Source organism: Anoplopoma fimbria, chromosome 10, assembly GCF_027596085.1.
Source record: "Anoplopoma fimbria isolate UVic2021 breed Golden Eagle Sablefish chromosome 10, Afim_UVic_2022, whole genome shotgun sequence".
In the NCBI taxonomy this organism is placed as follows: domain Eukaryota; kingdom Metazoa; phylum Chordata; class Actinopteri; order Perciformes; family Anoplopomatidae; genus Anoplopoma; species Anoplopoma fimbria.
The window spans coordinates 15,372,097-15,396,004 of NC_072458.1; the positions used below are offsets into that span (position 1 = coordinate 15,372,097).

General features: G+C 41.0%; 1 protein-coding gene across 1 annotated transcript in view; it reads right to left on the reverse strand.

Annotated features, from left to right (window-relative positions):
* gabbr1b (gamma-aminobutyric acid (GABA) B receptor, 1b) overlaps positions 1 to 18,125 on the reverse strand; it is a 54,852-nt gene extending 36,727 nt beyond the window's left edge. Inside the window, exons 1-4 of the mRNA XM_054606715.1 lie at positions 17,985 to 18,125; positions 9,913 to 10,047; positions 2,078 to 2,248; positions 1,134 to 1,235 (exon numbers count right to left, since the gene is read on the reverse strand). Coding sequence (XP_054462690.1) covers positions 1,134 to 1,235; positions 2,078 to 2,248; positions 9,913 to 10,047; positions 17,985 to 18,110 — 534 coding nt within the window. The 5' untranslated portion in view covers positions 18,111 to 18,125. The remainder of the gene's footprint in view (positions 1 to 1,133; positions 1,236 to 2,077; positions 2,249 to 9,912; positions 10,048 to 17,984) is intronic.
* Between the last annotated feature and the right edge of the window lie 5,783 nt (positions 18,126 to 23,908).

The window sequence follows — 23,908 nt, forward strand, 5'->3', positions numbered from 1 at the left end:
TAATAGTTTTAATTAATGTATGAATGGTAGATTGCACATTCCGGGCTGGGTCACTGCCCCAAGGGAGGAAGTTCAAGTATCTTGGGTCTTGTTCACCAGAGAGGGTAAAATGGGGTGTGAGATGTACAGGCAGTTCGATGCGAAACTTGCATCACTGCAAGAATTCCAGTGATGCTGGCATTGTACTGGACTGTTGTGGGTGAAGAGGTAGCTGAGCCAGGGAGCCAGTCCATCTACGTTTCGACACTAGCCTGTGGTCATGAGCTTTGGGTTCTTTCGGTAAAGAATGTAATTGCGGATAGAAGCGGATGAAATTAGCCTCAACAGTACAGTGGCTGGGCTCAGCCTTAAAAAAAAGGTGTTTAGAACTCAGACATCCGGAGCAAGCTAGGAGTAGAGAATCTTTGTTTGGACGACTGATCAGGATGCCTCCCTGTAGAGGATAACCCGGGCAGGCACAAATAGCACGCTGGAGATATTATATGTCTCGTCTGGCCTCGGAACACCCTGGGATGAGCTAGAAAGCGTTGCTTGAGAACGGGACATCTGGAATACCCCTCTAAGCCTGCTCTCCCCGAGACCCGGACCCGGATAAAAGGAAAGAAAGGATGGATGGATAAATGTATGAACTGTAGAACTCAAAGGAGTATTTGTTCCAAACAAGAGGATGGAATAATACAATTATCTTTTTAAGCATTTTCTATCAGCAATAAAGTTTACTAATTGAAATAAAAAAAATCTCTCCCTCTACTCTGTGGTGCTGAAAGAAACAGCCCTGCCACATATTGAGACCATAATGGACAAAATCACTGAATTTCTGTTTCAAGAGAAGTTGTCACTTCCTGAATGGATCTTTTTGGAAATGGACATATTTCAGTGATCATTAATGGTGCTGTATCTGTGAGCAATTCAATATTAGCTTCAGCATTTGTCATTGTTTTTACAACAGTTTGGGCCGCTGGTCAACCGGAGCTACAGAGATGGATCTACATTCTAGTCATGAGACTGCTTCAGTACTTTCTGGGCTATTGTTGCTACGTAACCAAGAACTGTCAGTGGTGAACAGGCCAGACAAGGCCTGAGTGATTTCTGTTCAGCTGCCTGATATGTGTAAGTATGTGAGAATCTGGCACCTTGAGGTTTTTGACAGCCACAGCGGGGTCGGTGAGGAAGCTCTGACGAACGCTGATTTCAATCCCTGCCTCCTTCACCCTCTGCTCCAGATCATCCAGAGTCTGCCAAACACAGATAGGCACACACACACACACACACACACACACACACACACACACACACACACACACACACACACACACACACACACACACACACACACACACACACACACACAATCATGAGCATGCAGAAAGTGACAGCAACCCAATTCGAAATGTGAAAGATAATGGAATGGTAGGTTACAAAGAGAAATCTGAAGACAGCAATTGAAGAAGGAGCAAAGTAGTGAGGCGGAAGATGAGTTGGTGGTTTAGAAAGATGCTGGCGGGTGCATTGGTGATGATACCAACAGATAAAACAACAGTTGACAAGAGAGAGGCAGAGGGAATCCAATCAAGGGAGAGTAGATGTTATAGAAGATGAAGGAGATAAAGGAGGGGCGAGAAATAGGAAATGAGAAAAGTCGATGAAAACTTCTGGAGCAAAGCAACCCAATGATGAAACTTTGAAACACATAAAGCCCTTTGAGGCAAATTTGTGATTTTAAATTTTGAAAACTTTCTCAAATGTTTAAAGGAGAGTCTCTCTTAGTGTGGCCCCATGTACACCACTTCAAACTGTGCAGAAATCCAAAGTCTGACAGGCCTGCTGTGCCTAGTTACTAATGCTGAGCTATGAATGGAAAATCGCTGTTAAGGGGAGAGGTTTAGCGGAAAGTCAGTTCACAATTTAATTTAAAATAGAATCACTGAGCTGGGAAGACATTTTGTAAATTCTGGTGCTACAACAAAGTCTTTGAAAGTACCTTTAAATGACGACAAGCGGTGTTGTAGTTTAATACTTGTAGTTTATAATGACTTTGCTGCTCTTCTTTTTTTTTTTAGATGAATACACAACTCACTGATGTAAAAACTTCTGTTGTTTGCTGAATGGTGGCAATCTTGGTCCATTTCCACTTCTGAAAAAGCTGCACTCGAGTGGGGTTGTGCAGCGTGGCAGACGGATGAGTGCGAAAGAAGGTGGGAAAACGCTGGCGGTTGGACAGAGCCGGGGAGCTGGAGCCGTACGATAACTGAGACACAGGGAGACAGAAATAACCATGTTAAAACCAGTGTCATCCTGATGACTTAAACTGCTGCAAAATGATAACTTAAAAGAAATTTAAAAAAAAACAAATAAAACAAGCTTTAGTTTTAGTCAAATTTAAGGGATGTTTATCTTCATAGTTTGTCTAGTTTTAAGCGACTACAACTAAAAACACTTCCCAGTGAGCACAAACTGGGATTTCAACGTTGATTTCTGGTTGCTAACTGGGTTATATTGGGTCTGAACGTCTAAGACCTAATTTCAACCGGCTAAAATGCGGTTACAACATCAACGTGTCACAAAACACATATTTGTATGAAAACATTGATGATTTGTTCAGTTGTAGGTTGAAAGAGAGATGATACTGGTTATTGTGAACTTATTTCTCCAAAGTCATATAGCACTGGTCGGTAAAATGTGGTCTACACGGCGACATGATTTAGACGCATTTAATGTTTCGCAATAAAAAGTCATAAATATGGAACTATAGACGTTGTGCTGCAAACAAGATGCTCCCAGGACATTGTAACGGGAGCAGTGTACATTATGTCTGTACATTCATGTAAAATACGAGTGTGTGCCTACTGCTGGAATATGCATGCGCAGGAACTTAGACTCATCTTAATGTTAGTTTAATATCCAAATCATTTAGTTCGAATGCACTTTCCTAGCATTCCCTGAAGAGCAGAATGACATTTATGCTGTACATTGCTCTCAACTCAGAGATGTTGATCTGTTGAGATCACAACCTCTAGACAGCCACACTGATGTGTAATTGATCTGTCTGTTTGAAGCTACATCGTACATGTCTTCAATAGATAGAGGCAACATGAAAATGGCAGCATCCCTATCTAGTTGTTATGCAGCAATTAATACATTTGGGTCTTTGTAGCATCTTGCAGAGATGTTTGCCCCATATGGTGACCAAGTTCATGGAGTGACAATCGAAAGGATTGATCCCTGTGTAGGGCGTAAGTTTAATGACAAACTGTTCATTAAAATTTGGAGCTAGTGCTACATCAGTCATCGTTTTTAACAAAATGGTGATTTTAAAAAGTTCAACTTTCAAAATGCAATTTTTTTATTATAGCTTAGGAACTCAAATTGCTTTACACATAATACTTGTCTAATAGTCTAACTGTGTTTGATCCCCTTCACGACATCAAAATCGTGGGGGGTTGAGTCCAAAAAGTTCTATAACTTCCTAGACAGACATTGCGAAGATCATGGCTGTATCATGCAGAGATCATTCAGGTGTATGGAGATGAGAAAGTATCACTGAATGCGACATCTTGAAAACCATGCAAAAGATCAGCGAGGCAGGGGGATGCAGCCATGAGTAAGCTTTGATGGCACACCTTGGCTATATTAGACAATGTAACTGATCTGTTGTACAAACCTGTTAAAACTAGCTTTACAACATCACTGTCTGTAACGGTATATGAAAAGTTTATTAATGACTGACGAATTCTTCTAGCCTGACATCGCCAGACCAATTCGCAAAAGGGTTGAGAACCACTGAATCAAAGAAACAAAACATGTGACGTAACACTGAGTGACGGAAATTGTAAACAGGATATGAGTGGAGAGATGAACTGTTGGTTCATCTCTCCACTCATATCCACTTCATTCAATGGTGTAGCATCAATATATCTCTGAATGAGTGTTGACGAAAGCCTACCATAAAACTAAAAATGTTGCGGACAGTTTTACTACTTTTTCTAATAGACAGAACTTTTTTAATCTGACCCCCTTCACTCAAATAACAGGGAGGTCTTTGCTTTCTATGGACATTGATCTTGCTGTACAAGCAAGTAAAATTTGCTGACTCCCAGATTCCTGTGTGACAGTGAGTGTCTTAGCATGTTTACTATTACAAAACTAAAGGTCTTTTTTTGATTTTATCCCATCAGTAGTTCCCCACATAGTACTGCTACATGTGAGATAAGCTCTGATTTTAAAATGCCTGTCCTGATTAGAGATAGAGGTAACCAACTTAGTGTGAACAATTCTAAACCTAATTGTTCTTCCTTGTTAACAGACAATAATCTCCGAACTTGACCCTGGAAAAATATATTTGGCTTTGCTCAATTTAAGATCCCTGGCAAATCCTTTTTGATTTAATACAGATCATAAACTTGACGTTTTGTTTTTAACTGAAACTTGGTTGAATGAAAACAACAGGGTAGCAGTTCTTAATGTCAGCAGCCCCTAACTTTAACTTTCTGGATGTAGTTAAAGCAGGAAGAAGAAGTAGTGTAGCATTTATATTCAGATGTTAGAATATTGAGCCACATTTTCTGATGACTTTGCAGAACTAATTTCCATTATTGTAACTGACTTTGACCATGCAATTATGACTTGTTAATAAAAAAAATTATATTCATGTTGATAACCCAATTGATATAAATGCTTTTCTTTATCCTTGAAAACTTCATCATCTCCAAAGGTTTTAATATCTCAAATGTCATGGTCCTTAATGCTGCCTTATCGGATCACTTCTTTGTTTTGTTTGATATGACCATCATAGTTGACACTCACACTAGGACTGAAACAGTGCAAAAATGATATTTTGTTGAATGCAGTATCACGGTATATTGTCAGACAATCTCTATGATACCCCCATCAAAATCTGTTGACTATCTTTCTATTGATGAAATGGTGCCAGTGAGAGTTAAAGTAACTTCTGGGAAGCAAAAGGCACCATGGAAGGAACACCCCAAACTTAAAAAGAGAATGTGTGGAAGAGCAGAGTGCAAATGTGTGGAAAAAAAACCTCCAAATACATTATGATCCCTAACGAGACAGTCCGCAAATATAATTTAGAGCTGAAAAATGCAAGACAATCATTGGGGCAATGATTCGTTTTTTAGTTGCCTGGCAATAGAGGTATTACAGCTAGGTAACAGGTCACTCCTTTCAGGGGTCTTCTCCAAACTCTGAAAACTGCAGTTATCAAGCTATTCCTAAAAAGAAAAAAAATGCCATTTATTTGTATAATTATTGGGAAAAATTGTCTTTTGACAACTCAGCAGCTTTCTGTAAGTAAAAAACAACTTTATCAGCTTCCAGTCTGGATTTTGGCAAAATCACTTTACCGAGTTTGCTCTAATCAATGTTCTGAATGACATTAATCTCAGCAGAGACTCTGGTAAACTCTCTGTCCTCCTGTTATTGGATCTTACTGCTGCATTTGATACTGGTGATCATAGTATATTAATAGACAGACTTGAACACTGGCATGGTCTCTTAAACATGGTCCTGAATTGGTTCACATACTAGCTTTAAGACAGAAACTATTTTGTATCAATTGGTAGCTGTACATCAGAGCGCTTCCCAACAACGTGTGGAGTTCCGCAAGGGTCGATTCTCAGATCTCTGTTATCTAATCTTTACATACTCCCGTTAGCAGAAATAATTCGAAGTGTAAGATTTCCTATCGCATGTACACTGATGACACGCAGATATACTGGCTGTGTCTCGAAAAAAATATAGCTCAATAGACCGCCTGGGCCAATGCATTAAACAAATTAATTGTTGGATGTTCAAAAATGTTCTCCAGTTGAATAAGGACACAACTGAAGTCATTGTTTTGGGGCCAAAGAAGAAAGACTCAAAGTCTGATTCTTACCTTCACAGTCTGTCTTTGAAAGGTAAAAATCAAGCGAAACCACTCAGTCTTAGCCTGGATTCAGACATAACTTTCTTGACTTGTATACTTATTTATCTCGAGCAGGCTGGACTACTGTAATGGATGAATCTTAGATGTATGACTAAGACAGCGACCAAACACCTTCAGATGATCCAGATTGCTGCTGCCAGGGTTGTAAAAAGGCTGCAAAAGCCTCAGCATAAAGCTCCAGCTGTCAGATCACTATATTGTCTACCAGTTCCTCAAAGAATCAACTTGAAAATTATTTTACTTGTTAAATCACTCAACGGTTACCCAAGTACATCCCTGGAGACCTCTCAGGTCTGCTGGCTCTGAATTATTGGCTGTTCCCAGAGTTAAACTAAGCACAGTAGCTGCTTTTTGCATATATGCTTCTCTAATGTGGAACATTTACCTACAGTTGCCAGGAGTGCTAAGACTTGAAATAACTTTTGTATCCAAGCTGATCCAAAGCTGCTGGATCGACCTTGTAAACCCAAGCGTGTGGTGAGGGTGAACTGGGTACGTCTGGCTGAGGACGCTGTCCACGAGGTCCTCAATGGGTCATGTTCAAAGCCTCCATTGTGGAAGCAGCTGCTAGGAGCTCTGGTCGCATTGTCAACAGTGCCTGGAGGCAACTTAAAAAAACAACTGGTGGATACCAGTGGTTAAGAAGGCCATCAAGTTGAAGAATGATGCTTTTTGGGTTTGGCTGGCCCAGGGGTCTCCCAAAAAAGCAAACAGGTACCAGTTGGCCAGAAGGGCTGCAACCGCAGTGGGTGCGTAGGCAAAAACCCAGGTGTGGAAGGAGTTCGGGGAGACTATGGAGAAGGACTTTCGGTTTGCCTCTAGGAAATTCTGGCAAACCACAAAATGGAAAGCAGGGCTTAGCTCAGGATGTGTTCAGCACAGGAAGAGAAAAACTGCTGACCCGGACTGGAAATATTGTTGAGCGGTATAAAGAGCACTTTCAAAGAGGACCAACATGTCCTCTGTGAAGGCAGCGGAGTTTGAAGACTCATCCATATGCCTGGCAGAGTGGATGAGAATCGGCGGAAATGCTCAAGGTTCTGGCCATTGTTGGGTTGTCTTGGCTGGCATGCATCTTCCGTGTTGTTTGGAGGTTGGGGACAGTGCCTGTGGAGTGGCAGGGGTGGTGGTTCTGATTTTCAAATCCGGAGGGTGTGCTCCAATTATCAGAGTATCACACTGTTCAGTCTCCCTTGGAAAGTTTATTTCACGGTTCAGGAAAGTAGGCTCCGACCGATTGTCGATGCAGATTCCGTCCTGGCCGTGGAACAGTGGACCAACTCTTTAGCCTTTCAGCTCTGTTGGAGGGGTCATGGGAGTTTGCCAATCCAGTCTACATGTGATTTATGGACTTGGAGAAGGCCTACTACCATGCCCCTCGGGGATTCCTGTGCACTGCAGGAATACAGGGGCTACCTGGTTCATTGCTTCAAGCCATCCGTTCCTTTTATGACCAAAGTGAGAGCTTTGTTTGTATACTCGGCACAAAGTCAAACTCATTTCCAGTCCATGTTGGCCAGGATTGTCCCTTGTCACCAATCCTGTTTCTGATTTTCATGGACAGGATTTCAGACGGAGGGAGGAGAGTGTCAACCTTTGAGACCTCAGAATTGCGTCCTTGCTCTTTGCAGATGATGTGGTTCTATTGGCTCATTCAGAAGGTGACCTTCAGCATGTACTGGGATGGTTTACAACTGAGTATGAAGAAGTCAGGATGAGAGTCAGTACCAGGTCTTAGGCCATGGTTCTCTGCCGGAAAACCTTTGGGAGGGAGTTAATTATCTTGGGGTCTAGTTCACAAGTGAGGGTTAAATGGAGCGTGAGATGGACAGGAGGTTCGTTGAAATGCTGGCATTTTACTGGACTGTTGTTGTGAAGGGGTAGCTGAGCCAAGGAGCCAGTCCATATTCATCCCGACTCTCATCCATGGTCATGAGCTTTGGGTCGTGACTGAAAAAAATAGATTGTGGATAAAGCTCCCGAAAAGAGCTTATTTTTTAGGATTTCTGGGATTAGAAAGAGGGTGAGGAGCTCAGACATCCAGAGGAAGCTCAGAGGAGCTGCTCCTTCATGTCAAATAGGGACAGCTAAGGTGATTTGGGCATCTGATCAGGATGCCTCCTGGACGCATCACTTAAGAGGTTTTCCTATCATGCCCAATTTGTGCCGATTAAGACCAGAAAGATTATATAACTTGTCTGGCCTGGAAACGCCTCAGGTTTCCCCAGATAGAGCTGGAAAGTGTTGCTGGGGAGAGGGACATCTGGAATACCCTTCTAAGCCTGCTTTCCCCATGACATGGACGAAGATCGATGGATAGATAAAGGCAGTGCTGTAGCTCTGTGATCTTTGACATAACTCTAACCAGATAATTGATACAATCAACACAGAATTGTGCCCTTCTCCTTCAGCGCTTTATGTAGAGAGTAGCGCTGCATACAGTGCTACTCTCTCTCTTGTACGCATTTGCTGTCATCCAAAAAGAGCATGTGCACATAGGTTCTGTTAATGTCCAAGTGTTCTAGTGGGGAGTGAAGTGCCAGGGCAACAGCATCATCCACCAATCTGTTTGTGCGGTAGGCAAACTGTAAGGGGTCCAGTAAGACTGGAGCGACAATCATGGATTAAAGAATCAGCTTTTCCAGGCACTTCATACCAACTGAGGTAAGTGCCACTGACCCAAAGTGGTTCAACAGTTGTATGTCTGGTTTCTTTGGGATCAGTATTATAACAGAGGACTTGAAGGACCTTGGGACTATTTCTTGTGCGAGAGATGAGTTTAAAATGTCTGTGTACACCCCTGCCTATTGTTCAGCACAGGCCTTTAGGACTGTGGATTTTTGTAGCTCATATTGGGCTCGCCTGTACTCCACGATGTCCCCAGACCTGAAAGCTGAACACAGTATCCTGATCTTCATACTTACTTCTGCATTAAACTGTTTTCAGTGGCCTTTTCAAAAGATGTTCATATCAGTTGCATCCAGGCAAACCTACAGGTCTGCAAGAACACTCTCATTCCACATCTCCACAGTCCTCAAAGGGACTGGGTAATCTCTTATCCTTGTGATGTAAATTGGCTGTAAACGGATTGCCACGGGGTCTGACCTGCCAAGATGGGGTTTGCGGACAGCATGGACAGCTTGTAGGGAAATTCAGGAACTGGTGGAGTTTAGGCATCGTTGAGATTACAACGATTGAAATCCCCCAGAACAGCTACAGCGGCATCCGGTATTTTCATGTCCACTGATCATATTGTGCAATTCCCTGAGTGCTTTATTCCTATTGGTGGAGGGGGAGTCAACACTCAAAATTATGCTCTGCAGTTTTCTTGGCAAATAAAATGGCCTGCACCTTAGTGTTATATAGTCCACATCTTTCGAGCAGGACTGGGATATAGCCTTCATTTGGCAGCCTCTGGTTGACAGAGGAGCCCCAGACTGCTACCTGTCTTAGTGTATCTTTACCATGATGATGTAGCTCTGGGAAGCTATTGAGCTTGCTAGGGTTGAAGAAACCTTTCTTGAAAGCTCACCTAGCTGTCATAGTTAATTCTGGCCCTAAATTGCCGCACAGATAAAAAAAATACAGACAACAACAAGTAAAGCGATAGGCAAGGCCTGACTTGTAGAGCCCAGCAATGTTGCACAAGTGCCATCTTCCATATCTGACTTGTTACAAAATGTCAAAAGGTGTGCTGTGATAAAGGTCTGTCCCAGGGCTGACGCATATAGACAGGCAATCTTTTATGCTCACATTCACAGCTACGTGCAGTTTACTGTAGTGTCAACAATTAACCTGCAAAATGCAAACTCCACTCAGAAAGGCCCAAGTCAGCAGGCCCTCTTGGTGAGCAGTGTTAAACACTGTAGCTCCATGGAATACTTACATTCACTGTTAAGTTATGTTGAAGTAAGTAAACTATGTAAACTTCACAGAAGAGTCAAAGACAGAAAGATGAAAGTCCTTACCACTATGAGGTTCCACATGCGAGAAGCCTCGGCCACCAGCGTTGACACAGAGCTGCAGCCTGGCATCAGCACAATTTTAATGGGCTCCGTGTACAGAAGGTCATACAGCAACTTGGTGGCCTCACCTGGATCACACTGTGGACAAACAGAGACACAGTAAGCAGGACAGTCAGTAAAAGAAACACACTGTGCCCAACATCCTACAAAGGTGTCATTGACAAAATCTGATGGATAACAAGGATCCAATGTGAACAGGTATGTGGAATATGTATGGTTACCACAGGTTTCACAATGAAAATACATTTAAAGGACAGTCTATACAGTTACTTGTAGCTAAAGCAAGTTCTGAAATTATAGCGGGGAAAGGTAAAAAACTACCAAGAAATATACTGTTCAAGATATTTATCTGTTACTGACATAAATCCAATACTGTATGTTAGATTTTTGTTTGTATGTTAATTTGATTAATTTATTTGGGATAAGCCTGGTAATCAGATTGACTTGCCACTCTGTCATTTTCAGTCAGTAATATAGTCATAGGGGCAGGGAAACTTTTTGTGACAAACACAGAAATATGCAGATTCAACACTTATTATTTACCTAAGTGGACTCACAACAACCTGTACATCCATCTATCATCCTTCCACACACTCTTTTGTGGCCATTTTCATTACAGTAGGTAGGTAGCTAGCTATATAGGAAGATGACGGCTTGATCCTTTATCCAGCCTACAAAGTTCTAATTGGTCGATTGTTTCCTCAACTGGAGAAACAGCAGTCAGAACTATTAGGCTCAACAAACAAATTCTCAATGTGGTGTAGAACCAGGGTAAATGAAAAACAGAATATGTTTTACAAACTCAATGGCTCCAGCTCAAATGGTGTAGTCCAGAAAATGCATCACAGGAACTGTATGAGGTCATCATCATATATTTTTATTATAGCTTTTGATTTTTAATCAAAAAAACCTCCAATTGGTCTTCACCTGAATTCCACTAGCATGTCCACATCTCCATCAAAGGGAAAAATACACTGGACCATGTTTACACAGATGTTCATGGCAGCTACAAAGCCCTCATCTGCCACACTTTGGACAATCGGATAATATTTCCCAGGCCCTGCTGCCTAAATAAGCCCAGCTGATTAACAGGCTAAACCATCAGAGATAAGGCAACACCCGTCTATAGGACTGTTTTGAATATTTTGGACCAGGGATGTTATGACCTGGTCGTGTTGGAACATGTACCAGCCAGCTAACTGATTTCATTACTTTTTTTAACATATCACTGACACAGGAGAGTGTTCCCACCTGATTCAAGACAACATCGTTCCTGTACCTAAAAAGTCTGAAGTGTCCAGCTTAATTGACTACCGCCCTGTGGAACTCTGCCCCATTCTGATGAAGTGCTTTGAGATACTGGTTGTCCAGCACATCAAAACACAGTCCAGCCAGCCTGGACCCTCACCAGTTTGCATACATAGCCAACAGATCAACAGAGGATTACATTACATTACATTACATTACATTACAGTCATTTAGCAGACGCTTTTATCCAAAGCGACTTACAATAAGTGTATTCAACATAGGTATTCAAGAGAACTACTAGTCACCAGAAGTCATAAGTGCATCTCCTTTCTTAAACAAGTATCGAAGAGCATAAACCAGAGCAAAAGTACAGTGCAGCAACAAACTAATACGAATGCAATAAGTGCAACAAACTAATACAAATACAATAAGTGCTAAGTGGAAGGCTCTGGGTAGTACTTCTTGAAGAGGTGAGTTTTCAGCCTGCGCCGAAAGATGGGCGGCGACACTGCTGTCCTGACGTCATTGGGGAGTTCATTCCACCACTGAGGGGCCAGGACAGAAAAAAGCCGCGACCGGGTCGATCGGCCGCAGGGACCTCTGAGTGACGGGGCAACCAATCGCCCCGAGGCAGCAGAGCGAAGTGGTCGGGCGGGGTGTAGGGCTTGACCATGGCCTACACCCCGATGCCGCCGCACCGCTGCCGCACCGCTGCCGCACCGCTCTCCACTCAGCCCTTGCACATCTTTAAGATAACAACAACTACATCCGAATTTTGTATTTTAGCTAAGCCTTCAGCACTCTCAAATAAAACTGACTGACTGACTGACTTACTTTGTATATGATGGGCATAAACAAGCCTAAGTTTAGCTGAAAAAAATTGAAATGACTAGGCTGCGAGGGAACCTTGGTCATACAAGGCATTATACAAGCGAAGTGGGGCTCCTTCCAACAGATTTACTATAAATGATATCTTAGCTGCCTCACTGCTGTTGCAGAATTACTAGGCACAAAAAGCTAAGGAAGGAAAGGAGAAGGAAGAGAGTGTGGAGCACAGCGGTGTCTCCATTGGGCTCTGTGTGCCTGACAGCACATCTATGGTAACTGTAGCGATGTAACACAGAAAAACAACATGAAGTAGCAAGTAATAAAAAGCCATAGGTCATTTTCTACTTTGAAAGTTTATGTGTGTTGTTATATGACAGTCATCAAAACATGATCCTTAAATGATTAATGGCCACCACACCTTCACCTTCATCATTAAATGACTTATTCATTTTTCCTTGACTATAAGCTGTAAATAGAAAGCGAGGAACACAGTGTAAAGAGGCTTGACTGGTGGGTAAATGTGTTCCCAAGCATTACACAAAGAAATGCTGTCTAAGGACTTAGGTTGCGGTGACCTTGGAACATGCCTCACGTTGCCCCCTGCTGGCTATGCCTCAGCTTTTTCTACGGTTATATGAAGAATCATGTACAGAACAGTATATTTTTTAATGAATTCTGTTTTTAACCACTTATTATAGTGAGCTGTGTTATATGTGTTCATAGCCTGTGTTCAGTTTCCCTCCACTTTAACCAGTACATACACACAATACATGTATCTAACAGATATTACAAGTCAATGCTTTCCTAGTGTACGGGGGTAGTTCAAGTCAGCTGCCTGAACTGGAGCCGATGCAGATGGGCCGGGCTCGTCTCTCTCCTACAGAACGTCTCAAAAGAATAAGAGCAGGGAGAGTAAAAAAGTATCCCATTGAAACTAGCCTTGACAACCATGTACTCACGGACAGCAGGCTGGGTGTTGTGCTATGTAAGCAGTCGGGCCTACTTCTTTGCAGCATCTCTTGACATAGTTTGCTTCTAGCTTTTAGCCTTCTCTGCCACTATGAGAAACAAGTGTTTATTACCTACAGCCTTTGAATGGGCTGTGGGGCTGAAAACACGTGACAACTCTGTTTTTCTAATACATGAGTGCTGTTGTGATATCACCATCAACACACCCCGATGGGTGTGAGGTGGTGGATAATTTTTCATGGTTAGTAATGCACATTTTAAAAGAGGATTTGTTAACTCCTTTATCATTCCTTGTCAGATATGTAATAACGATCAGTTTTATCCATTCAATGTTCAAACCCATCCGGACAACAGAAGAATCTTAAGAGTGATGGGTGAAATAACAATGAAAAATGGGGAAATGTCCATAACCCAAAAAAGTGAAGAGAATTCTAAATTTATTTTGACTTTAAATTATGTTGATGCCTGTCATTATATGGGATAACATACAATCTATTGAATGATTATAAATGGATTTCTCTGATATAGTACCTAACAAAGAGCAGATACAACATCACTTTTTAAATTGCACCGTGTTCCTTTTCAATGAACTTCAGAGATTCAATCACAATAACAGTAACTGCAAAGTTAAAGAGTAATTTCACAGAGGAGCAAGAGGAGGTGCTGTCAAAATAAAAAAACACCTTTAACTTAAAGTAATGAAGGCCTTAAAATAAGGCTTTTGAAGTTTGACTAAAGAATATATTCATATTCAACAGTCTGCTTTTAGTGTAAAATTATCAAATCAAAAGGTAAACCTTTCCTTTTTGGCACAAATCTAAGTTTTAAAACATGGATAGAAAATGCTGCTACATCTAATGGTTCACTGGATGTCTACATGTTCGGAACAGCTCTGTCAAAGGGTCATGGTGAAGGTCAGAGACCGTTTCATTTACAACCATAAACATTTAAAATGGGCTTGACATAATTTTGTGCCGCAGCGTTTGCCAACATCAATAGCTGACAGGATGTAAACTTGGACCCAAGGTGTTTCCTATCAACTACCTGTTGAAGCGGTCTACATCCTTTCTGTGAGGGTAAAATCCATGTGTGTGGGGTTAAAGGAGGGTGCTGAGGCATGTGCTGGATTTACTCTCCTCACCTAATGACACTGAGTCAACAGACTCAGTAACAAGAAGCTTGAAGAAAGCTGCCCACTTCAGTCCTGAATCAAATAGAATGGCTTTTAAAGCAGGCTCAGCGTTATCCGGAGCTGCATTCTTTACAGTTGACTCATTGATTAACCCTGTCACTCAGGGGAAATCAGCAACACGTTCAAATGAGATAGCTTCCCCCCCACCCTTACACTCTGAACCTTGGGGACCTCCTTTCAACTTTCAGCACTGCAGGACACCACATTATCGTTTCACCAGATCTCAGAAGAAAACTTGAGAAATTCTCTGAATACTAACTGATGAGGCAGTTTTTGTTTGTTGTTTTGTTTAGTTTTTTGGATCTGGACTGTGATCAGTAGGAGATCCGTCAAAGCATGTTCAGTGTGATGTGCAGCTGGTGGTGTAGAGGGCTGTGATCGATAAGTGCTCCGGCCAGCACTTCTAACATTTGGCTAACTGCTCCCAATATGGCTTTCTCACACAGACGAGCTTAAATCATCAGGCCATCTGCTCCTGTTTGTGCAATGATACTAGGTGCATGATCTTTCCTTTTTCTTAGAGCCAAATCTGTGTTTGTTTGAACTGTAGTTACTGTTGTCATGCCAACAAGCTTTAACAGATACAAATTGTGCTTTTAATAAAGCTTAAACATTTATTTGACAAATTGCAGGAGAGGAGTAACAAACATGGGTACTGACCAGTCAGACAGAAACATCCTTTAATCCCTGATATGGTGGTGCCTTTCAGAGAAAAAAAACATGTAATCAACCCTAACCCTGAATCATGCCACAAACATGAACATTTGATTTGATTTGACTCAGAAGGCAGCTCAGATTAGTATGCATACCAGTTGAAGCCCATATACTGTATGGACGTCCATCCTGTCACTGTGGGTTGCATTCGGCTTGTGACAGCTGCCCCTCTTTGTCCATGCACTTTATTGTCATACCCTATGTTGTAATGCCTCATGCCTCAAGTTGCTTTGAACGCTCATGTTGTCAAAGAACTGATCAGCAGGCTACTGTAGACAGAGCATTAGTTCATACACTGTAGGTCTGCTGTGTATGGCTGTTTGCTCCGGTTGCAGAAACATTCGACCAGTCATAAAATTGTAGACTGGGCCGTCATCTTCTACATAGCTAGCTAGCTTCCTAGCTACATCCATGAAAAATGAGCACAAAAATGGTTGCCAGTGGACTTACAGAAATAGCAACTCTTAGAATAGCTCTTAACAATCTGCTACCACAAAGGTTGAATATTTCACTATCTTGTAATTAATCAGGGCAACTAAGAAAAAAACACGAATTAGTTGTTTGTACAAAATTATATATAGTCACTTTATTATAATTTTGCCTGATTATGGTCCCTGTCTGCAGTGCTGAATCAAAATGCAGGTCCTTTTTCCAGTGAAAATCAGGTAGTACTGGCCTTAAAAACAAACATCTGGGGCTAAGCCTCTCACAACTCTCAGCTATGAGGAGAGAGAGAGAGACACAGACCCTGCAAATCCAGGTAGGACTTACTGTCTCTGGGAGCCATCCGGCTGTGGGCCCTTTACAAAAGCATTCTCTGTATTGCAAAAAATAAAATAACATAAATAGTGCACTAATAAGTGTGGCCTGCCGGGAGGTTCTTTATCAGTGTGGACACATTGTGCATACAGGATTGACATAACCTCTTAACCTCCTTTCAGAATGAAACTGTCCTGTTTGAATTGGTCAAGGCCAAAACCTCTGCCTGCCTTATTGATCACCATGATCATAAAATTTGAATTATTCTCCTCTTCAGTTCTTGGTTTACTTGGCCTACTTTTAACCCTCTGAAATGGAGGAAGATCATCTGACTGGCATTAAAATTACTGTGATTTGAAGTGACATCATATAAATCTTGAGATTGCAATGAATCTGTTGATACCAAACATGTCATGCTATCTTGAAAGTATGTAGTAAATAGAAGTAAAAATCCTTTCTGATTTCTCTTGGGGAGAATCTTGACTAGCTCACATCGCAGAATCAGCAGTCGCTCAACTCATAGCTGCTTCTAGAAAGGAATCCTAGAGCAGAGGGGGGGAATAATCAATTTTGCCTCTTTTGTTATTGGTGACAGAGACCTTAGGAAGCCAACACATGTTTTTGCTTTTACAAAGTTCAGTTTCCCAACTGATTTATACAGCCAATTATAATTTAGTTATGACTCTAATTACTTTGAAATAACTTGCAAATGAAATCATATTTTTAATAATTTAGGAGTTCTGTATATTGATTCACTTTTTAATGTGTGAAAGTGCAAATTGTGTTCATATATGTTTTAGTTCAATAGCAAAGCACTGACTGTATTTTATGTTAATAGAGATAAAAAAGTGATTTCATAGAATAAGTTAATTAAGAGTATAATAATAAGTTCAAAGTCAGCTAGTGATCATTTGATTTACATTTGATACTCATGTTAGAAGACACTACAAAACTGTGGAATGAAAATACTTATTTTTTCCCTTTTTTAAGTTAAAACAACTTCAATAATGTTGAGCTACTTAAACATGTATTCACTTATTGCTTATCCATTGTCCTGACATTTTTTTGCTATTTGACTTTCTATTTCTTATTGTATTTCCTCTACCACAGCGTTCCTTGGTCCATTTTCCTGCACAGATTTTGAATTAACATATTGTGTTGCTTTCATAATGTGTGGAGTTCAGTTTGAGTGAAAGCCAACAGAAACAGACGAGCAGGAAAGTTTGTTGGGTGAGCAGACTAGAAGTTTGTAGGGGGAGCAGACTAGAAGTTTGTTGGGTGAGCAGACTAGAAGTTTGTTGGGTGAGCAGACCAGAAGCCATTAGCAGAGAGTGTAGTGCTGTTTGAATGTGTGCATGCTGTATAGCTGCTGGACTGAAACAAACACACCCTGACACAGTAGTTAAAGCCACTATACAGTAAGTACTGTAAAACGTTTCTCTGAGGCTGCGGCCCATTTTAAGACCTGAATGCTGCATTTTAAAACATACAACACACAGAGGACTGCCAATTATCCAAATGATGGCCTAACGTGATGTGGAAAAAGTAATTACAGTGTTGCGATATAAATAAAACAGCCACAGTGAAACAGTCTACTATGTGGACTCCAAAGATGGGCGGACTGCATCAATCTAGCCCCTTTTAACCTCAGTGTACACAGAGCTTTACAATTTGCTTCTCATTCACACACACTTCAAAACACAGATGAGCTGCTATGCAAAGCCCGCCCTTCAAGAGCACACTTTGAAGTCCTTTTTCTGTTCCCCTTTATGTAACTAATTGTTGTATCAATTGGTAATAACTCACTCATTTTTTTGGGGGGGATCAGTTTCAATTCATTAATACATAAATATGTTGCTATGTTGTAAAAAATCCAATTGGCTGATGTTTATCCTTTACTTCTAGTAATCCTGTATTCTTGTTAAATGTTGGTCATCCATTAATAATCACTTGTGGGTCTTACATTTTCTAATTAACCATCAAGTCTTTAATATAAAATAAAAGGTTTTAATCAATTAATAGTCTGAATCCCAGAAATAATAGTGGCTAAAATGCAAGTGCAACAAGTAAAAGGGAGTTTTCACAACCTGGCAACCCAAAGGTTTGGCTTTTAACTTCTCTATAAAGCATTAGTCTTGTTGTTTTGAAATTTATTTGTAAAATTATACTTTAATTATGCTAGTGATGCATGGATGTCACACAGTCTGCAGAGTATTTGGATTGTAATCAACTAATATTACAATGTAGTCAAAGATGGAAGAACAGAGTCTATTCTGGGGGTGAAATAGCCTTGTTCATTACTCACCATACTGTCATAGTGTATCAGCTCCAGCTCGTAGTCCGGCAGTATGTCGGCCCTCTTATTAACCAGGTCCAGAGCCATCTGAGTGGCGGGGAGGCAGGCTTGTCCGCCAGGCCAGCCTCCACTCATGGGGAAGAGGGCTCCGATGTAGAGCTTCTTCTTGCCTAGAGCCGGGCAGGAGCAGGAGAGGAGGACAGTGAGGGTAAGGGTCAGAGAGTAGTGGAGTACAGTCCTGCGGAGGAGGCTTTGGCAGAGCCAAGCCATAGCTGCTGGACGCTGAAGGCTCAGTCAGCTAAGTCACTCTATTCCTCCTGCACTGTTCAACTTGGAGTCTGTAGGGTTAGTGGTCGTGGGCCATGAGCGGGACAAGTTGATTATATTCAGAGATGGAAGCACATTTAGAATACTTATTTAAATGAAGATTAAGTTGACTGCTTTTTTGTTGCAAATAAAGAATCTAACAGCTGACAAACAAATGCAATTTATATTAAACAATCTCAGCCAGCTGCAGCTCTCCAACTAAAATACCACCATGGAAATGATTATTTTCTATGAATAAATGGTCTCTGGCATGCCATTCCAGAACAGTGAACAGAGACAGCTCATTCACATTAGAGCAGGCTGGAGTTGATGTTTGGTAACTGAACTTGAATATCAAAGCGAGATCCGAGATTAAACCATGCAGATTTAAAACTCGTTCCGCTGTCCAAGGTGCTGAAACTAAACTCGCAGAATGTCCGTGATATTCGGCCGGAGGGATAATAGATCGTTATAATTCCCATTTATGGAAACATCTATATTCTGTCCGGATCCTCTCGTCATGTAGGTGCGCGTCCTCATCAACCCGCCTACACAATAACGGCTCTCCTGTCGAAAGGCTCGCTACAACGCACATAACATGCTGCATGGGAGCAGCACAAAGCACCAGGAATGTCAGCTTTCGGTAATCCGTTGACGTCTAATAGGAGAGGGGTCAATTTGGAAGCAAGGTCGATGTCACGATGGAAGAGTCGCCACCGCGATGCTGGAATGCAGTCAGCTACTCCGGAGGAGAGAAGAGAAGAATGACGGGAGCAGTGTTCAGCTCCGCAGGTCTGTGCGTTCACGAGGCTGACTGCAGCAGCAGCGGGGGGGTGAGAGAGGAGGAGGGGCAGGAGGAGGGATGTGCAGTCTCTCCGTTTCACAAACCACTTAGAATTTGCAATCCCTTAACACAGCCCGGCTCATTTATCTTTCCTGCTCCGACAACAAGCCTTCCTCCCCCTGCCCTCTCCCCGTGCCTCCGTTTCTCCATGCTCCCCCACACCACCAGGAATTTTGGTTTCAGCTGGTCCACTTCCCTTCCTATGAGCTCAGCTCATGCATTACTCCATCGTTCTGTAATGTTCAGAATTTAATTACAACTAGGATTACAATTCTCCAATTGTATTGTTGCAAGCATGTAATAGCCTAATTAAGGCCATTGTGGGAGCTAGAATTGTACATTGACACTCATTGATTTATTCCAATTGAATCATACAGGGACTCATGCTGGATTAACACTATGGGGTCCCAATGCAAAAACGGTCTCAAAATAACTTTTTCAGAGCAAACATTTTGGTTTGTCATTGACATGCACAGGTGTAATTGACAACAGTAGTCCATGCCTTACACACACCCCCACCCCTCACAAGACAGGGCCTCAAGGTCAAAATACAGGAACAGCCATTAGCCATAAGTATAAAGGGATTTAGTACTGCATGTTCACTAACAAATCTTTATTATAAATCAATCAAATGCTACCTGCCAAAGAGTTGGTGCTGGTGGTTCTGCATTTTTGGTTCCCTTTCTCTCTATGCCTCCTGCACTTTTGCACCCTAGGAAACTGGCTTTGTTGCCTACACCACAAACTGCAACTATATATTGGTATTGGCATATATGTTGGATTCATAGTATAATAAATGGTAGTCCAGAAATGCAAAAAATATCTTTGAGGCCATTTATAAACAGTGTCCTGGTTCACCAGAGAGCAATGCATATTGGTCACTATTCTTTAATAATAAAATTTAAAAGGTAAATGGTAAATGAACTGTACTTGTATAGAACTTTTCTAGTCTTCGGACCACTCAAAGCGCTTTAACACTACATGTCATCATTCACCCATTCACACCCATTCATACACTGATGACAGGGGCCACCATGCAAGGTGCCACCTGCCCATCAGGACTAACTAAGCATTCATTTACATTATATTCATAGACCGATGGCACAGCCTTCGGGAGCTTCAGGGTTAAGTGTTTGGCCCAAGGACACATCGGCATGGACTATCAGAGCCAGGGATTGAACCGTCGATCCTCTGATTAAAGTACGACCCTGCTCTACCACTGATCCACAGATGCAAATTTAAGGGATCCTTTTAAAAAAAATGTATTAATGTAATGTGTTAACATGGCCGTGCCGACCACTGAGGTCACCCAGGCCAGGACCTTGGTATTTTCTGACTAAAAGAACTTGAATTTGTTGCAGCAAAGATATCGTACAATGCAGAGATTAGAAACTTACAAAGTCTTTACTAAACACTGTGGAACTTTGATTTTGTCAACAGTTTAAAGAAACTTGCAGACAGGCAGCTGAATCCAGCGTAATTCAGATAGCTTGATAGTTTAACTAGTGGGCTGCATGTAGTTCATCTCCATTAATCATCTGACCAATAGCTCCTGTGTGGTCACACTGCGTTAAACAGTGGCCAGTGATGCTTGCTAGTTATATTCACTTTCAGCCGAATATAGTCTTAATTTGTTTACTTTCTTCACTGAGAAAGACTCAAACGATACGACTGTCATATATGCTCGACTTTGGGAAGAGAAGAGATACGGGACAAGATGAGGGGACTGAGAGAGAGAGAGAGAGAGAGAGAGAGAGAGATGAGAGAGGAAGAGCAGCTACTACCACTGTGCCCCAGATTATGTTAGCATTATGTCCCTGTGCTGTTCAACAAAAATTCACCTGATCCTATTCAACTAATTCATTACCACAGAAACACATGTGTTCTTTGGTTTACAGAGTGGAACCTAAAGGCTCAATTTAACAACACAAACAGCTAGCATAATGTGTAATAACATAGGATTATTTGAAAAATATGTAATTTAAAACACACTTTTCTTGTGCTGTTTGATACACCTCTATAATTCAAATCCAAAATAATGAAAACTCAAACACAAAGATGAAATAAAGAAGGTGTATATAATTTGAAGTAATTATTTTGAATACTCATCTGCAAAGGAGACACATGAGGAGTCACAGAGAAAAGGACAGAGGGTGAGAAAAAACAGTTGTGTGAATCTCCTTTTACTTTAACAGAAGACAAACGTTGTCAACATAGATTTTTTGTGATCATTTTAGCCTCTTCTGTACTTTCAGATTCTAGTGGGATCATTCCATGCAAAATTCTATCTGATTCTGATGCATTACTGCTAAAATATGATTCATGCTACTTCCCACTGACATAGTTTTAAAACTATATATATTACATTTTTCTAACAAAGAGACATCTTTAAATGCACATATTTAGATCAAGGAAATCAAGGTTTACAGGGGGTAAAACCCTTAGTACTGTCGTGTATGTCCATCCAGACATCTTTAAATGCACATATTTAGATCAAGGAAATCAATGTCTTTGGTTTACACGGGGAGGGGTAAAACCCTAACCACTAGTACTGTCGTGTATGTTTACCTTGTAAACTTTATTGGCAGATAATTTGAATTCTTCTCTGTAAAAGTCCCTTTTCCCCAGCAACCAAATCTTCATCAGAGGATGGAGTTTGCTCAGTTGCCACTGCCAGTTTTTCAGGAAAAGATTGTAAATGGACCATGAGTAAAGAGTTTTTGTCCAAACTACTTTTATTTTAGTGATAGTGAAAGAAAAATGATCTTGAACAATGATCATCACATTAATAACTTAAATTAGGTTAAATATTTTCAATGTTCTAAATAAATAATAAAAACAGTTATTATTCATATTTGGACGTCACTAATTATACTATTCACAAAATCTGAATGTTATCCCAAAAAAGTGTGACAGTGTTATTCTCAAATAAAAAGGTGATTGCACAGTTGGTAAATAACAGCTATGGTTACATTCATGTGTTATTATGGCACAAATCTCTGCTTTTTTAAATGATATCTTTTCATTTCCTTCATTGTTGTCTTCTGCATGAGCCAATAGGATCTTTAAATGTATTTTATTGAGCCACAATGAATCATGCTCTGCTTCTCACCCACATACTCCTACATGTACACATTTCTTTATTACCAACTCTTCCTGAGAGTGGTGATGCCTTCCATTTCATCCCTTTATGTATGTGTGTGTGTGTGTGTGTGTGTGTGTGTGTGTGTGTGTGTGTGTGTGTGTGTGTGCGTGTGTGTGTGTGTGTGTGTGTGCGTGCGTGCGTGTGTGTGTGTGTGTGTGTGTGTGTAAGTGTATCTTTAATAATGTATCAGCACAGTGATGGTCTGAAAACCGATCCCTCTCCCTTCACTTTCATTTATTGTCGTTCTTTCTTCCCATTTCCAGCAGCCACAGAGCCGCTGCTGTTCTCTCCTTCTATCTGCTGGTGCAGTGTGATGTCCATCTCTTTCTGCTCCATCCTATTTCTGTTTCCATGCACTGCTCTTTTTCTGACTGGCTCTCGTTTTCTCAGGTGGGATGAACTGTATCTCTCTGTGCCTCCTCCTATCTGTTGGGCTATCTCTCTGGGATTATCCATGCTACTAGAGATAACAGGCATGTATCTCTGCCTCCCACATCCCTCAGCTCCAGCTCATTGCTATCAACAAAATGTGCTGTCATTTGCGGTGACTTCAGAGCAGACTGCTAACACACACAACTTGTTTAAGCAGTTTCCATGGACATGAAGAAGACATGATGCTGTTATTCCTCCTGATCCGTTTGGAGTTTTTTCCCTGTCAATACATTTGAATAACACTTAGCAAGGCTGATAAATGATTCGGGCCTCATAAATAGGAGACTAATTTTGTAAAATGGAACACTCATGATTAAGTGGATAAAAGCAGAGCCTCTGGTGACCAATGAATACAATTAAAGAGCTTAGGATAGTTCACTCGCCTAATCCTGTTCTGCTTTCTTCTTGAAGTGAAAGTCATCCATGTGTTAGATATGTAGAAGGCATGATTTGTTAAAGATGATAATCTGTTCATATACAGGTCCAAATTAACCCGCTAGAGGGCTGCTGGTCATTTGTGAGCTGTGGGTCTCTATTTAGCCCTCCTCCCATTTAGCCAGAGTACCTGAAACTAACCAGCATTTATTTTCTAGAATACTATAAATATAAATGTGTTTAAGGTTATGTGCAATGTGAGCATAATATCAACAGAACTATTGTTTTTATAAAACTAGATTTTCACAATATCACCTTTTTAAGACAGGGTCTTGGCAAAACATTTTGTGAGAGGCCTAATTTAGTTTTCCTTTATAATATAGTTCATATTGTGGGAGCACATGATTAACATTCAGTACCAATGCAGAAAGCAGTGTGTCCTTAATGAAGTGGGATGACAGTAATGAAGCAAACCATGTGGGAGACTGCAGTATGCATATATGACAGTTAATGTGTGATTGTTTTGAAACTGTAACCATAATCTTTGTCTAACCTTTTGCTTAACATACATTAACTATCAATTAAGATCCCTTACATTAACCACACTGTAGTAGCCATGAGCAGATATTGTAGAAGAATGTATTCTAAAATAGATAGGGTTGTTTTATTAACATAATGAGGAAACATGTTTAATATACATTCAACTTTAAAGCAAGGATTCTCTGTCTGTCTGTCCTTCACAACTGTCTATCTGTCCTTCACATCTGTCTGTCTGTCCTTCACATCTGTCTATCTGTCCTTCACATCTGTCTGTCTGTCCTTCACATCTGT